This window comes from Lissotriton helveticus, chromosome 6 (genome assembly GCF_964261635.1).
Source record: "Lissotriton helveticus chromosome 6, aLisHel1.1, whole genome shotgun sequence".
NCBI lineage: Eukaryota > Metazoa > Chordata > Amphibia > Caudata > Salamandridae > Lissotriton > Lissotriton helveticus.
The window spans coordinates 852,830,839-852,846,569 of NC_136067.1; the positions used below are offsets into that span (position 1 = coordinate 852,830,839).

At 45.5% G+C, this 15,731-nt stretch overlaps 1 protein-coding gene across 2 annotated transcripts in view; it reads right to left on the reverse strand.

Annotated features, from left to right (window-relative positions):
• The window catches only part of TBC1D32 (TBC1 domain family member 32), a 940,667-nt gene that overhangs the window by 259,652 nt on the left and 665,284 nt on the right, over positions 1-15,731 (reverse strand). For both annotated transcript variants that reach the window (XM_078648467.1, XM_078648468.1), the window contains 2 exons: positions 2,236-2,361; positions 1,482-1,565 (listed from right to left, as the gene is read on the reverse strand). In XM_078648467.1, coding sequence (XP_078504593.1) covers positions 1,482-1,565; positions 2,236-2,361 — 210 coding nt within the window. The remainder of the gene's footprint in view (positions 1-1,481; positions 1,566-2,235; positions 2,362-15,731) is intronic.

Sequence of the window (15,731 nt, forward strand, 5' to 3'; positions counted from 1 at the left end):
AGTCTCTGCCTTCGGGACAACTGTACAACAGTCTTCTCAATTTTAACACACCTGTAACAAAGACCACTTCCTCAAGTGCGCACAAATAAATATTCATACCGCAAGGAGCCAAAAGCCGTCTCCATGTCGATTGCCTCCACTGCCGGTGTGTGCTTTCTTTTTAGACATTCTTTGAGGACATGGACAAGGCATCTGATGTTTATGTCTGCATGCCTGCTGGGGTAAAACCCTTCAGGTCATGATGTACCACTATGGTCATAATTAGGGCTGGGCGTAGTTTGCGAAGTAGCGCTTCGCGAAGCTACGCAAAGTGCACTTCGCACTACGTGAGCTACGCGTAGCACTACGCGAACTGCGTAGTAGCATGTCAGCACTGTGCAAGATGCCGTTTTTAATGATTGCACAGTGCGGACAAGCAGCCGGCACTGAGCAATCATTGAAAACGGCATCTTGCACAGTGCGAGCTGTAGTTTTCTGCCGCTCGAGGAGATTTTGCTTTGAGCGGCAGCTTTATCAACGCGGACTGGTAGTTTCTCATCGCGAGCGGTCGCGAGCATACGTGACCACTCGCAATGAGAAACCAGACCTCCCCGCGTTGAGAATCTCGCAGGGAGGTTTATTTTCCACGCTCACGATCAGCAACTTGGTGTTGCTGATGGTGAACGAGGAAAAAGTCTCGCCAGGATGTCATTTTGCTTGCTCGCGGTTGCCAACTTGGCATTGAGGACCGAGAGCAAGCAAAAAATGACCGCTGCACTACACTACGCTACGCGTGTTCGCACTGTACTACGTGCAGTTCGCATAGTGCGAAGTTGCGCAAACTTCGCAAACTACCCAAGCGTAGCGTAGTGCTTTGCCCATGCCTAGTCATAATGAGAGATATTCTATTTGTTAATACCTTAGCCTGAACCTTTTAATTCAAATTAAGCATATATAAAGGTGTTAGTTCGAGGAGCTCTTGACAAGGCTTCAAAAGGAGAATGATTATTGCTTTTTTCATGCTCTGTGGTAGCACACCCTGCGCCAGTGCCTCACTGTAAACCACTCTGGGTTTAGGTGCCCTCAGTGCACTGTACTGTACATATAATTCAGCTGTGAAGCCATCTCCTCCTGGTGTTTTGCCTGTTGACATCCCCTTTACGGCTTCTCAGGATTCTGCCTCTTCCAGAGGCACCTCCAATTTTGGCGCCTGCAGCCCACTCCCTTTCATCACCCTCGCTGCTCCCAGCCTTTTTTATAGTACTGTGCTACAACCTCTTTATTTGATCCTGTGATGTCAGTATGGGATTGAAACGCAATCATTCTGATTGCACATCAACATCAGAGCCAAGAGTTTCTGTATCCTCTGTGGCATAAGCTTATTATATTATGTAGATCAAGATGGGTTTATCTTATTTTTAAAGTCTTTTCACAGTCTTTTACGCTAAAATGATCCAACAAAAGCATTTTAGATGGCCAGCCATGGCCACGGATTTACTTACTTTTGTAATCGGTCTTGCCGAAGTAACAGTCAGAGGGGCTTTCTGAAAGACGTAAAACAAAGGCCTCTAGCAAATCTGCCAATACTGCAACAAAACAAATAAAATAAGACCAGGTTATCTAAAGCACGGAAACATATTACACGTGTGCACATAACAAAAGCAAATTAAACCATCAGCAAAGAGAAAACAATACAATCCCATGCATGTCACTCCCCGTAGGCAGAAAAAAGGAGTACAATTTGGTAATTTGATCATTCTCATTTTTCAATGTGCAAATTACATTTTTAATAGTAGGGCTAATAATCTGGGTGAGTATACTGGCACTAATTCTTTGCAATATTTCTGGGTGGTCTGTCCAGTGACACTGCACTGGGTAACTGATATTTGTTTTTGCAGCACTACTAACAGACACATTAGGTTTGTTTTTGTTTTTACAGAGTTTTATACAGTGCAACCTTGACCCGAGGGTACTGGGTATCAGAGCACTTTATACGCGCACCAGATGCGTTACATGAGGACACATTCATTTTTGTTAGGCACGGGGGGATTAAGTGATTTGCCCAGAATTACAGGATGTTGCGCGTCCTTGCCGAGACTCCTTGCAGAGACTCGAACCCAGTTCCCCGGATTTCGGGTCGACCGCCCTAGCTATTAGGCCAACAACTATCCCCAGTTATTAAAAACCCCCTTCTTCCCCTAACGTTATGCCCGGCAGAATAAGAGCTATGAAAAGCTATGAAAAGATTCAACTTACAGCTACCACTGACGGTTTCAGGCCTGGTCTTCATGGCTTTACAAAACTGTCTTCTGCATGTGTCCAACCACTCCGCCTGCTTATCCAGATTTTTGGAGGCTGACAGAAACTTTGCAAGATCAGAATCTAAAAACAAATGATAAAGTTTTCATTTTACCACAAGAAGTACCCAACGGTGCACCACTATTTACCTCTTCTTGCACTTTAAAATAAAACATCAACAATGCCCCAATCCACAAGCAGGAGGAATACTCGAGACCACCAGCGAATCCAGTGGAAAACCTGGAATTGTATGTCTAATGGAAAGGGTTTGGGGTATGCCAGGAAGTGTGGCGCCCTGCTCTGTTTGCGTAAAAGTATTTGTTCTTGCAGCCACAATAGGGGAAAGCCCTAAACACCTAATTATGTGTGGGTGAAGATCCACACTATTTGCATAAAAGCAAAAGTCCCGGGCACACGTAAGCTAGGTGAATTGAAAAAAAGTCACTTGAATTTCACAATGTCTGATGATTATTTTCCACACAATTGTTCTTTCAGGTATTTAATCTTTACGAACACAACCAGCCTATACGTGTTTCGTCACAATGGGAAGTATCCTGTGACTTCTTCAGGGCTGGGAAGGATACAAAAAGGTAGTATAAGCATATATTTATACAAAATGAAAGATTCCATTGGGGGACGACCACAGGGGATAAAGGATAAGAGAATACCCTTAAATCGTGAAAAACCCTAAAAGAAAGCGTCAAGACAAAATATTGGTGACTCCACATAAACAAAAGAAACACAGAACCCGTGAAGAAAGGTGACAATAGTACACAATGTAGTTCAAGCTCTAGAACCAGTTGGATAGACTGCTCATTGTACAAACACAATTTCTTCCCTAAGCATACTTCAGTGGTGAGATGTGAAGTGCGTCTTGTAAGTTACAGTAAATGTATTCAAACTGAGCAAGCAAGCTAAAACATAATATCAAATTGTCGCATATCTTAAAGATAATAGTTTAGCCTATGTGCAATCAAAAGGAACCGTTATTTTATCATAATGGAACAAAGGTGTGAACTTCAATTCGAAACGATTCATAATCTGATTAAAGCTAAGAAGTGACATGATAAGCGAGGGTCAATTAACATGAACATCGTTGTGCATATATAGGAGTAAAATCCAATCAATTTGTAGTGAAAAGCAGCTGAATAGACACATACCAGTAGAACTCAAAATATTCTAGAACATTGTTAAGTGTATGCTAAGTATATAACTACTTGTCGTAAATGCTAGGTATTGGTCACATGTATGTGAACTGCCAGACATCAAACAACAGTAAAAGGGGCATAAGTATGCTACATGTCAGAAACGCGACATAATCCGGTGGTGTCTAAGGGTAAAATAGTAAAAGTAAAAGAGGAGTAAAAATGAGGAAGAGCTCAAAACAATAAGGAGGGAAAGAAAAAAGAAAAGGAGAAGATAACCGATGGCCAAAAACTCACCACTTCGCCGGTGATATCATCAAGGAACTACAACTCCCAGGTGTCTACACGGAACACCACCCATGGCCAGTTCTCCTGTTGACACTGGCAACAAACCTTCACCGTCCTCCGCACCCCAACGGCTGCCCCACCATGCTGTACGACATCCCCCCAAGCCCTGAGGTGTATCCTCCCCAATGTGCATTCCCTGCACAGACATGCTGTAGAGATATGGGACCTCCTCAGCACCCTCTCGCCAGATGTCGCCTTCTGCACGGAAACATGGAACAACCCCGGCCCGCCCCCAACATCGCCACCGCCATCCCCGACGGATACAAGATACAGAGGAAGGACCGCCCCAACCTCCCAGGAGGAGAACTCGCCATCCCAACCAAGAGCTCCCTCCGACTCACCACCTCCAGTATGAGCGACTCCCCGTCCACCACCGAACACGTTCACTTCCGGATCCAGACGAGCCCCAGAACTACCCTGTGCAGCACCCTCACCTACAGACCCCCTCCACCCCCGGACCTCGAACGCATTCACCACCACCATTGCCGACCTCATCGTGCCCCACGCCATCGCCTCCATACTCATCGGAGACCTCAACTTCCACCTCGACAACCTCAGTGACCCCCAACTCCGCCACCCTCCTGGACAACCTCGCCAACCTCGGACTGAAACAACTCATAACCACCCCCACCCACAAGGCAGGACACACCCTCAACTAAATCTTCGCAGGGGGTAACAGCCACACAACGCAATCCCCCTTGACGGACCACCACTGTCAATCAATCAATCAATCAATCAATCAGATTTATAAAGCGCGCTACTCACCCGCTAGGGTTTCAAGGCACTGGGAGGGGAGGGGTCCGTTAATGATCGAAAAGCCAGGTCTTGAGTTGCTTCCTGAAGGAGAGATGGTCCTGGGTCGGCCGTAGGTGGATGGGGAGGGAGTTCCATGTCTTGGCCGCCAGGTAGGAGAAGGATCTTCCTCCGGCGGTGGCTCTGTGAATGCGTGGGACGGTGGCGAGGGCGAGGCTGGTCGATCGCAGCTGGCGGGTGGGCGTGTAGAAAGTGAGGCGGTTGTTGAGGTACTTGGGGCCCAGGTCGTGGAGAGCCTTGTGTGCGTGGGTGAGGAGTCTGAACGTGATTCTCTTGCTGTCGGGGAGCCAGTGCATGTCTCTCACGTGGGCGGAGATGTGGTTGTGGCGGGGGATGTCCAGGATGAGTCGTGCGGAGGCGTTCTGTATGCGCTGGAGTCTTTTCTGTAGTTTGGCTGTGGTTCCCGCGTAGAGGGTGTTCCCGTAGTCCAGTCGGCTGGTGACGAGTGCCTGGGTGACCGTCTTCCTGGTTTCGGTGGGGATCCATCAAAGATCTTTCGGAGCATGCGTAGGGTGTTGAAACAGGATGACGAGATTGCGTTGACATGTCTGGTCATCGAGAGGGAGGAGTCCAGGGTGAAACCCAGGTTTCGTACGTGGTCCGTTGGCTTGGGGGTGGTGCCCAGGGCAGGGGGCCACCAGGAGTCGTCCCAGGCGGAGGGGGATGATCCCAGGATTAGGACTCCCGTCTTGTCTGAGTTCAGTTTCAGGCGGCTGTTCTTCATCCACTCGGTGACGTCTTTCATTCCTTCGTGTACGCTGGCTCTGGCGGTGGCGGGGTCGTTGGTGAGGGAGAGGATCAGCTGGGTGTCGTCGGCGTAGGAAGTGATGTACACAATGACGTAAAAAAAACACTGCCCTCAAACCTGCACCGCACCTTCCGTAAAGGAACTGGAGCAAGGTCACTGAGGAGCAACACAACCCCACCTTCATCTGCGACCCCCCCCCACCTTGACCGATGACAACTCCGCAGCCAAAGAACTTCATAGATAGATCACCAGCTGCGAAGACAAGCTCACTGATCGAAATAACAAGAGTAGACCCGGAGAATAAGGGGGGGTGGTGGGATCATCAGCTATAAGATCTTTGAAATGCAGCAGCATGCAGGGGTGACAGGGCATTTGTATATGCATCTTGCCTCCTCCCAGTGTAGTGCAGAGCTTTCAGCTGTGACCCCACGAAGCAGCGCTGGGAGCAACTGGGGAAGAGCTGGTGGGTGAGAGGCTCACGAATGAATTGTGAGAAGTTTTGCCAGCAGGAGGGCTAGGTTAGCGAATCAAGATCTCGTTATGTGATTCTACCTTTTAAAGAAGATGTGTACGGCCATGGCCTCTAAAGAGTTCAGTGTCATCAACTCAGTAATAGTAGTCAGCGTGGAGTTTATGATATGCCAGTAACCGGATATGTGTGGGAAGGACAAAAACATATGCTGGAGGTCGGTCATAAGGGCATGATACCTGGGGCAAACTAAATTTGCTGTGCGGAATATACAGTTCAGGGAGGACGGTAGAAGGTAAGCTCTATGAAGGATAGTGAATTAAATGTTTTTAAAGCGCCCTGGCCCACTCAGAGTCATGGAGAGATCTTCCCAGGTCTTCGTCTCACAGCTGTCGGAGATTAAATTAAATTAAAATTAAATGCAGTATTTGTAAAGCGCAAACAGTTACCCGAAGGCATCCCGGCACAGAGGGCCGTCGGGAAGATTTAGCAAGCTATTACCAAGGGTCACATGGTGCTGGGCTGACCTGCCGCAGGTGCCGGGTATTGAACCGCGAGCCACAGATTCCAGCGTCAGTCGCCCTGGCCACAGCGCCAGGGGGATGTGTTAGTGAGAAGCCTGGATGCTCACTAAGTGCATTATAAAACCAGGTGACTAAATGGCATCCCTCCCCTATAGTGTTTAGAGTATAGATCACTGCATGTGTAGAGTGTTCTTCAATAGTAATTGCCCACAGTAAGTGTAGTGTTGCTAACAGTTGCCCATGTGTCAGGAATTGGTCGGGAGGGGATATTGAGGTTGAGGCATAGCTACTCAAAGGTGAGAAGTTGAGAGTTCTGTAAAAGGTCGCCAACTGTGACTAATGAACAGGAGTGTCACTCTGTTAGTTGTTCAGGCACGAAGGGTCCCCGGGGACCCAGTATGCTCGGGGGGAGGGGGGCACAAAGGAGAATGGGATGATTTGCTTGGTTAGCTGTAAGGCCCTGGTCAGACATTTCCGGGCAACCCATACACGGAGAGACCGTGACTGATGTGTTTGAATGGTAGGTTGGAGAAGTTAGCAAAGCATGGGGAGGGTCTATTCCCTGTACTTGTCTTGCATAGGTCTTTTCCCAGCAACCAATGGGAGACCAATTGTAATTGCGTCGCTAGATAGTACTTTTCAAAGGATGGCGCGCCTAGTCCTCCTTGGCCCACTGGTAGCTGGATTTTGCTGAGGGACACTCGCTGTCTTCTGCCATCCCACAGGCGGTCACTCAATAATCGATCTGGGTCTTTAAAGAACTGGCAGTGAGAGAACATGGGACATTGACAAAATAATATAAAAGACGAGGAAGGATGATAATGTTTGATAGCGCTATCCTAACTGTCAGGGATCTGTGTTTTGAGGGCTGTGAATGCGCGTTGTACCCTCAAGCAGGTGCCTTTGGGAATGGTGGAGTCTGATCCCTAGATAGCAAACTGCCAAAATGTAACAATATTTTTGCCATTTTCCTTTCTAGGGGGATACACAAACTCTAGATATCCTTAGATGTTCATGATGCTGGGGCAAAAAGGATGCAAATTTGGCGTGGATACTTTATGGGGGACAAAAAAGTTATGGAGGAATAAGCAGAAAGTAACCAAAATAGCAGCAGCAAAAAAAAAAAAAAAAAAGGAGCTTAGCACTGGAATGTAAAAGTCTTAGCATATAAGGGGTTAGTACTGTACTACTGCTTCTTATACAATAGTGCTGCCAGCTCTCATAACTATTACGAATTTTGCCTGTAAAATTGTGAATGCTAGATTGTGTGGTAACTGTAAGGAACTGAGTACTACTGGGTGTGATATAATATAGTATTGTTGTACTGGAACCAGTTGAGATATTATCGTTTGCTGTACTAAGGCTGCATAAATCTACAGCTGGGAAAATATAAAAAAAAGTCTATAAAATGCCAGGAAACGAATTTAAAAAAAGGCTTAACTTGGATAAGACAGAGCATTTTGGCAAGGCGTAGCAAGGACCTCTAGACAGCAGAGTTTGCTAGACAGCGGAGCTTTTCAGTGAGCGATGAGTTAAACAAGGTACCCTTTAAAAATAAAGTATGCTATTTTATCCCAGAGCAAGGACATTAATTACATCGTCTTTGTGCTTACTAATAACCAAATAACTTGTTCTATCGAGAGTGGGTTTCCAGCTATGTTTTGGTGAAACGCTATCTAGGACTTGCAGCATAAGATATCCATCTGCTGCACCTGCTGCAAAACATAGGCCAAGGGCTGAGGTGGGAGCTCAGAGGTTTGACTTGCATGCAACACCTCAGAGTACTGCACTAGATCCTGGCTGAAGAGTTAGGAGCTAACAATATAATTTTTATAGTGCATTGTTCAGGTTTTGCATACACTCCACAATTTTTCAAACGTAAATCTAGAAGATACAATTCCCCAAAGACTTTCTGTTCATGCATCAGGTCGCTCATTTTAAATAGCTGTGAAAAGAGGGAGGGCGATTTTTGATAGTTCCTGCACAATCATTCTTTAGCAGTCTGACTTCTCCGTTGTATTTTGAGGCCAATCAACTTCAATTTCGGAAGGGCTTCAACACTTTCATATTTTCACATGTCCTCATGAGGTTATTCTGTCCTGTGTCCATGCAGCAGTTAGGCTTAAAAGACCATGAATCTGGAGTGTGTATGCACACTTAAACAAATAACATTTATATCTGTTTTTTGCATTACCCGAGTATTTTGGCAGTTCTGAAAGAGTAGTGAATGGTTGTGTGACTCTTTCTGTATTATGGATCCTTAGAGTTCAACACTTTGCACTCGGGGGTTCTATGTCGCAAGTACGCAATCCCCCAAAATGCACGCCTGGACAACGCTGCATTAATAACGACCACGTCTTAACCGCGCATGCCTTTACAACAAATTTAGTTGTAATGGCATAATTGGTAAAGGCATATGCGTAGTTAAGGTTTTCCCTCGCCCCCGCCCTGAGTCTTAAAACCCAGCTACCTACCCTGAGTACGACCCTGCCCTAAAACCCCCCTAACTCTCCAGTGCCCTGAGCCCTAAAACCAACCCCTCAGCCTTGAAATCGACTACTACCCCCCACCCTGAGCACTAAAACCTTGACCCCCAGCCCGAAGAAACACACCAGCCCCCCACCCGGAGCCCTAATACCACCCCCAGCCTAGAAATCGACCCTGACTCACCTAAGCCCTAATACCTTAACCCCAGACCTAAAAAACACCCCAGCCCCCTGCCCTGAGCCCTAAAATCACCCCCAACCGAAAAAGTACCCTGTAGCCCATCCTGAAGCCCCAAAACACGACCTTGCAAACTACCAAGACCCCCACCCCACACCCTAAAAGTGGCCTAACCACCCTATAAAGTACCCTGACCACCCTACCTGAGCCATAAAACCCTAAAAAGTTCCCCGACTCCAAAACTACCAAATAAAAAAATCATACTCACCATGCTGTTCCTCGTCCGGCAAGGAAGTCACCTCCGATCCTCCATCCAGGCTGCAACACCTCTGACCTCAGCCCATTCGCTCTGGGTCTAGAGCGCCTACAACAACTAACATCTAAACCATGCATATGCGTGGGAAAGGCATATGCGCAGTTTAGATGTTTGTAGTTTTGCTTGCGTTGTTTAACCATGTGTAGTTTAGGCTGCATGGTTAAGGCTGTTTTCCACACTCGGGCGATCCCACCGGTCTTTCTCCCATTTTCATGTGGATGTAACCCCATGGAAATGAGGAAACTCCTTTTCCCAAGTGCTACAAGCCAAACAGACATGACCAACAATAAAGACCTATCCAAAAAAGAATCCTGCTCAGCATTAAGGTGCTCCTGTAGGGGGGCTTTCAATACAGACAAAAAGTCACAAAACCGGCAATATATATATATATATTCCATATATAGTTAGTTGCACTAACTATATATCGCGCACCCGCAATCCACTGCTGATGATGTCACATATTACATCATTCATGACATGGTCAGTGACATCACTGATGACATCTCAAATGACATCACTGATGACATCATCCAGTGACTGTGTGTTTCTGTAAAGTTTAAATATGTTTTACATATTGAAGAATGAGTAGATGTAGAAGTGTCTGGATGAAGGATTTAGTAGGTGCGTGACTGACTGTATGAGTGAGTGATTAAATGTGTCTCACTGAGTGCATGGGTTAGTGACTAAACTGTCTTAATTTGTGCATCATTATGTCTGTTGTTCTGTAAACTGCTGCATGTGTTGATCAGTAGCTATATGAGTAACTATATGGGTTATTGATTGATTGTCCAAGTATTTGTATGGGAGACTGAGTGTGTGTGTGGCTGGCTGGGAGGTGTGTGACTCTGTGCAGATCAATGTGTACTTGTATCAATGATTGTATAAGAGAGTAATTATGTGTTAGTATATGTTTCAAAATGTAAGGTGCTCTATGTTTAACTGTATAGATTAGAAAATGGAAGTGTGATTGATTCTTTACAGGACTGACTAGGTGTGTGAGTAACTCCATGGATGAGTGACAGAGTGTGAGAGTCTGTATAGGTGTATGAGTGCATATGATAGTGTTGTAAAGATGAGTGATTGTATGTATGAATGATTGTATGGGTAAATGAGTGAATGTGTGTGTAAACATAGGAATCACTGAGTGCGTATGTAGTAACTAGTATTGGTGTGTCAATGGTTTCAAAAATTATACTCTGTATTTAACACTGGGTGTAACAGAGGTTATATTAAAGTGTGAGGAGATGCATTGTATTGTCACATGAATGATATCATCAGTGATGTGGTCATTGATGTCAAATGAGATGTCATCAGTGATGTCATCAGTGATGTCATTTGAGATGTCATCAGTGATGTCATCAGTGATGTCACTGACCATGTCATGAATGATGTAATATGTGACATCATCAGCAGTGGATTGCGGGTGCGCGATATATAGTTAGTGCAACTAACTATATATGGAATTTCAATGGTTTTGTGTGAGTAAAATAAGGTTTTTTAAATGCTAATTCCTAACTATATATGGTCTATAACCTATGGTTTTTTCAGTGAATTTTCAAGGTTTTGTAAATGCTAATTCCTAACTATATATGGTCTATAACCTATGGTTTTTTCAGTGAATTTTCAAGGTTTTGTAAATGCTAATTCCTAACTATATATGGTCTATAACCTATGGTTTTTTCAGTGAATTTCAATGGTTTTTTAATAGCAAATATCATAAGCTGTCGAATGTCAAGTACGTGGTAAGTAAAAACATTTTCGTGTTTATGCACACTGATCTGCTTTGAATGCTGCCCCCCACCCCTCATTTCTATTAGGAGTACTCTCTCTTTGCAGATAGTGAAGGGTAGTTAACGCAGCCCTTTGCCCCCTTTGTAATCCGTCGTGCCTGCTTCTCTCTCCATTTGATTGATTGTTCTCTTTGGTTCATTCTCTATTTACAAACAAGCACAGAGTCGCAATACTCTGTTTAGTCTTTGCAGATAGCGAAAAATCGTGTAAAAAAACAAAAGGAATCGAGCAAAATCAGTAGGCCACTAATGGGATCTCTTTTTGACCTCGCTAAAATAGAAACATTAGGAACAACCTGTTGAAAATAGCAATGCGTATGTATATAAGCGGCGTTCATTTGTGTTCACAGTACCCCTTGTTGATTGTTTCAATCGAGCATTGAATTGTTCGAAGTTAATTCTCTTAAGGATCTTCTCTACCTGCAAACGAGGAAGAATAGGAATATTCTCTCTCCCTTTGCAGATAGTGAAGGGTAGGTAACGCAAGCCTTTAACACGTCGTACCTATTTCATTCCTCATTGATTGATTGATTGTCCGAACATTGACTGTTTGGGAATTAGTTCTTTTTGGAGGTATTCCCTGTTTGCAAATAAACGTAGGAAAATCTTTGCAAGTAGTGAAAGGGTACGTAATGCGGACCGTTCTCCCCCGTTGTAATCTGTCATGCCTATCTACTCCCCACTGATTGATGCACCTTTTTCACCCGGACCATTTACTAGAGATACGTCATCTGGCCCGACCAGAGAGCACCCCTAGTGAAAAGGACATATGCAATAATAACGAAGTGATCACTGTATCCTGTTAACAGAAACTTTACCATGAAACAACCTGGAAAGAAAAAAATAGGAAAACGAAAATCAGTAGGCCACTGATGAACATGAACTTTTATTAAACAACGAACAAAGAAACGATAACATAACGTAATGATAAAACCTATTAATGTCCTAGAAACAAGAAAACGTTAAAATATGCCAGTGGTGAGAGACCAGAAAAACAGTAAGAGAAACCAAATCACCCCTCGCTGTCCCACCGCCTGCCACGCCAAAAAAATCGATAGACTAGGGAAAATGCAAGTCAGTAGAACATCCACCCCCACTCTGGAAACTTCCAAGGTGGGGCAGGGTTCCGGCTACGCCCAGCCGGGAGCAGCCCATATAAGGCAGGTCCTGCTGCCACGCCTCGGCCAGGAGATCCTAACGTAGGGTGTAGCCGGAGGAGAGGCCGAGGCCAGCGGGACCCGGCCAGGGGATTGCCTTTACAACGCTGAACAGTTGCAGGGGGGGGGAATGTCTCCTCGACCCTCCCCTCTCTCTCCCAGTCCGGCCGCGGTGGCCCTTGAGAGTTGCAGGTAGTCCCGCCACATGCTCTTCCGGTCCGACCACCAACGGTCGGGGGGCCGAGGCCGACGGGATCCGGCTGCAGCCGATAAACCAAGAAACCCGTTCATGGGGCCAGAGCCAGGGGCGTCCGGCCGACATCCACCGGAAGCCCGGCCCGAAGACGGACGGGACACTTCTTTCTTTTATAATGGCTGCGACAACACTGGGGGGGGGATGTCTTGCACATGCCTCCGACCCCCCCCCCCCCTCGTCCTCATCGCCTGGTCCGGCCATAACAAATCTCAAGCGAGACGCCGTGGGGTGCACTGGGAGGGAGAGACGGTGCGAACAGGCCTCTCCCGCCTCCCCAGGTGGAGGCTTCCCAGCTGCACCCTCAGCGCTCCAGGCGCCCGGAAAAGGGTTCTTCCACTGTGGCCATGCTGCAACGTCTCGCCCGGCAGGGTGGAGCCCGTCCGCTCATGTGACCCCGCGATCGCCGGTAGCTGCCGAACTCTCAAAATGGCGGTCGACCTGGCAAGAGCGGGCCCAGCATAAAGAAATGGCCCGGTCACTGGTTGACTCCACCACCGTAGTCCTCCACGACCTTGAAGATTCTAGAGGAGCCGCGGGAGTCTCCGACCCCCGATGGGGAATGACTGCCATGATCGCCCGTGGAGTGACGAAACTGTATCCGCGGGACGTCGGCGCTCCCATGCTGGCGCCAGCCTCACTTTGAATTACTAGAATCCTGCAGACCTCACTTCCGGTGTAAGCACAGTGTGACCCGGTAGGAAAAATTATTGCACCCCCTCCCCTTTTTGACTGATAGTTCAAACCACCGATCCTTTCCTTTGCCCTTTTAACGGAACTTTGGACTGCCTCCCCCTCTTTTACATTTTCTAGAGAAAACAAAACATTAACCACTACATTAGCATAGCAGTTGACACCAGAACTGTTTTCAAATTGAAAACCAACAACATCTTCAACAGAATCCTTTTTGTTTCTGCTGTGACCCTGCTACAGCACAGGCATTGTCCCCAGCAGTAATTCTGCATTGCCGGTAAGAATAGCTGTGGTGCCTACTGGACTCACTCACCCCCGCGGCGCCCCACGCCGTTTTTTGCTGGGCGGCAACTTACTAGACATCACTTTCGTGCCATCTAGATTTCAGCGCGTTCTGCTGCCTTGGAACTATTCGCACAACAGACCGCTACTGACAAGAATATTTCATTATTGGTGCTGTCAATTTCAATAAATCTATTGGATAATTCAAAAGAAATTGCCACGGTCTCTTCGTTGTTTAAATGTTTTTACTGTTTTTGTTTTCTTGTATATATTTATATGTTATTAAAGTTTTATATTCCTACTACTTTGTTGGAGTGCTATATATTTTTAATGTGACACATAATTGTAAAAACTTTGATGTACAAAGAGTCATTCCTGGAATCTTCCGCTTCAGGCTCGGTCCCCTCCCCAATCACAATACAGGATGGTTTTCAGATAGTAGGAACACGTGTGGTGTGACGGATCTCATCGGGTGTGGGCCTTGATCTACTATAACTCCTTTGAAGAGGGGTGATTCTTTACAGCTGGGGCCATAAACTACATCTGCAGGGCTAGCTGATAGCCTGGACAATCGGACACAGAGAAAGAGGAGTGTCAGAGGGTGCGGTAGTGAATAGGGCGAAAGGGAGGTGTCGGGCGGGCACAGAGTGTGATTCTCAGGGAAGAGCAGCACAGATGGGGGGAGGTTTATTGCCCATGCATAAGACAGAGAGCGGTGGTGACCAGTGCCTAGGGAAGATGCTTGCGTGGGTGAGGAGCCATGCTACGAATCGACAGCGTGCAGAGAGTGGGTCTGGTCAAGACATCTAAAATGGCTGCCGTGCACGACAAAAGTGTGGCATTTCAAAAAAGGCAAGATGGCGCAGACAATGTTTTTCAACACTTCCTCATTTCCTTCGAATCGAACGTTAACAGACGTTGGGGCATATTACCAAAGTTAAGCGATATTTATCGCTAACGATGCTTACCAACCAATTTTTTACCACTAAGCATCGTCAGAAATTATCGAAGATAAACCTTGCTATTATCAAGGTTTATCGCAAATGCGATAATAAACGGCCGCAATGCATGAATATCGCTAAAAACTCAGCGATATTCATGCATTACCGAGCTAATGCTCTTAGCCATGTTATCCACCTCCCATTGGATAACATGGCTAAGAACTGCTCAGGGCAGGTGTTACTTTTTGGAGATATTCGCGCTTAGCGCGAATATCTCCAAAAGTTGGTAATAGGAGATAGATATCTTGCATGTTGTAATGCAAGTTATTGTGGTATATGGAACTCATACCATAATCTCTCAGGAAAGCAGAAACTGATCCTTTTGGGACCGCCTAAAAAGGCCTAGGGGGTGAGGAGTACTCTACTTTGCCCCCTTTTCACGTTCCGAACTATTTTATTTTACTCTCTTCTGTAATTACACAAAATAGCAGCGATAAGATGCATCGGAGACACACAGTGAGAGAAAGGAGGCCGGAGATGAAGAAGAGATGTCAAATACACATTGGAGATAATATAGTGGCAGAAGGGAAGTAAATATGAGTAAACTTACCATGTAACATAAAAATGTTGCACTCTATACTATAAGTCTCATTTTATACTACAATCACTTCGCTACAACCTCATAAATTAAAAATTAAAATGAATAATGTCTCAAACAATTTTTGATTTCTAAATATAAATTTATTCTTCAGAATTTTCAAAATTTGAAAGAACTAGTAACATGTCCTCATCAGCAATGTCCTCATTAAAAGTCTCCAATGATGATTCTTGTAACTCTATGGTCTCCAAACACTCGATAAATTCGCCATCAAGAGATTGATCAAAAAAATCAATCAAGTCATCTCCTCCTTGTGACAATATTTCATTATTGGTGCTGTCAATTTCAATCAATGTAGTGGAATCATTCAAGTCATCTCCTCGTGACAATATTTCATTATTGGTGCTCTCAATTTCAATCAATGTAGTGGAATCATTCAAGTCATCTCCTCCTTGTGACAATATTTCATTATTGGTGCTGTCCATTTCAATCAATCTAATGGAATCATACAAGTCATCTCCTCCTTGTGACAATATTTCATTATTGGTGCTCTCAATTTCAATCAATGTAGTGGAATCATTCAAGTCATCTCCTTGTGACAATATTTAATTCTTGGTGCTGTCCATTTCAATCAATCTAATGGAATCATACAAGTCATGTCCTCCTTGTGACAATATTTCATTATTGGTGCTCTCAATTTCAATCAATGTGTT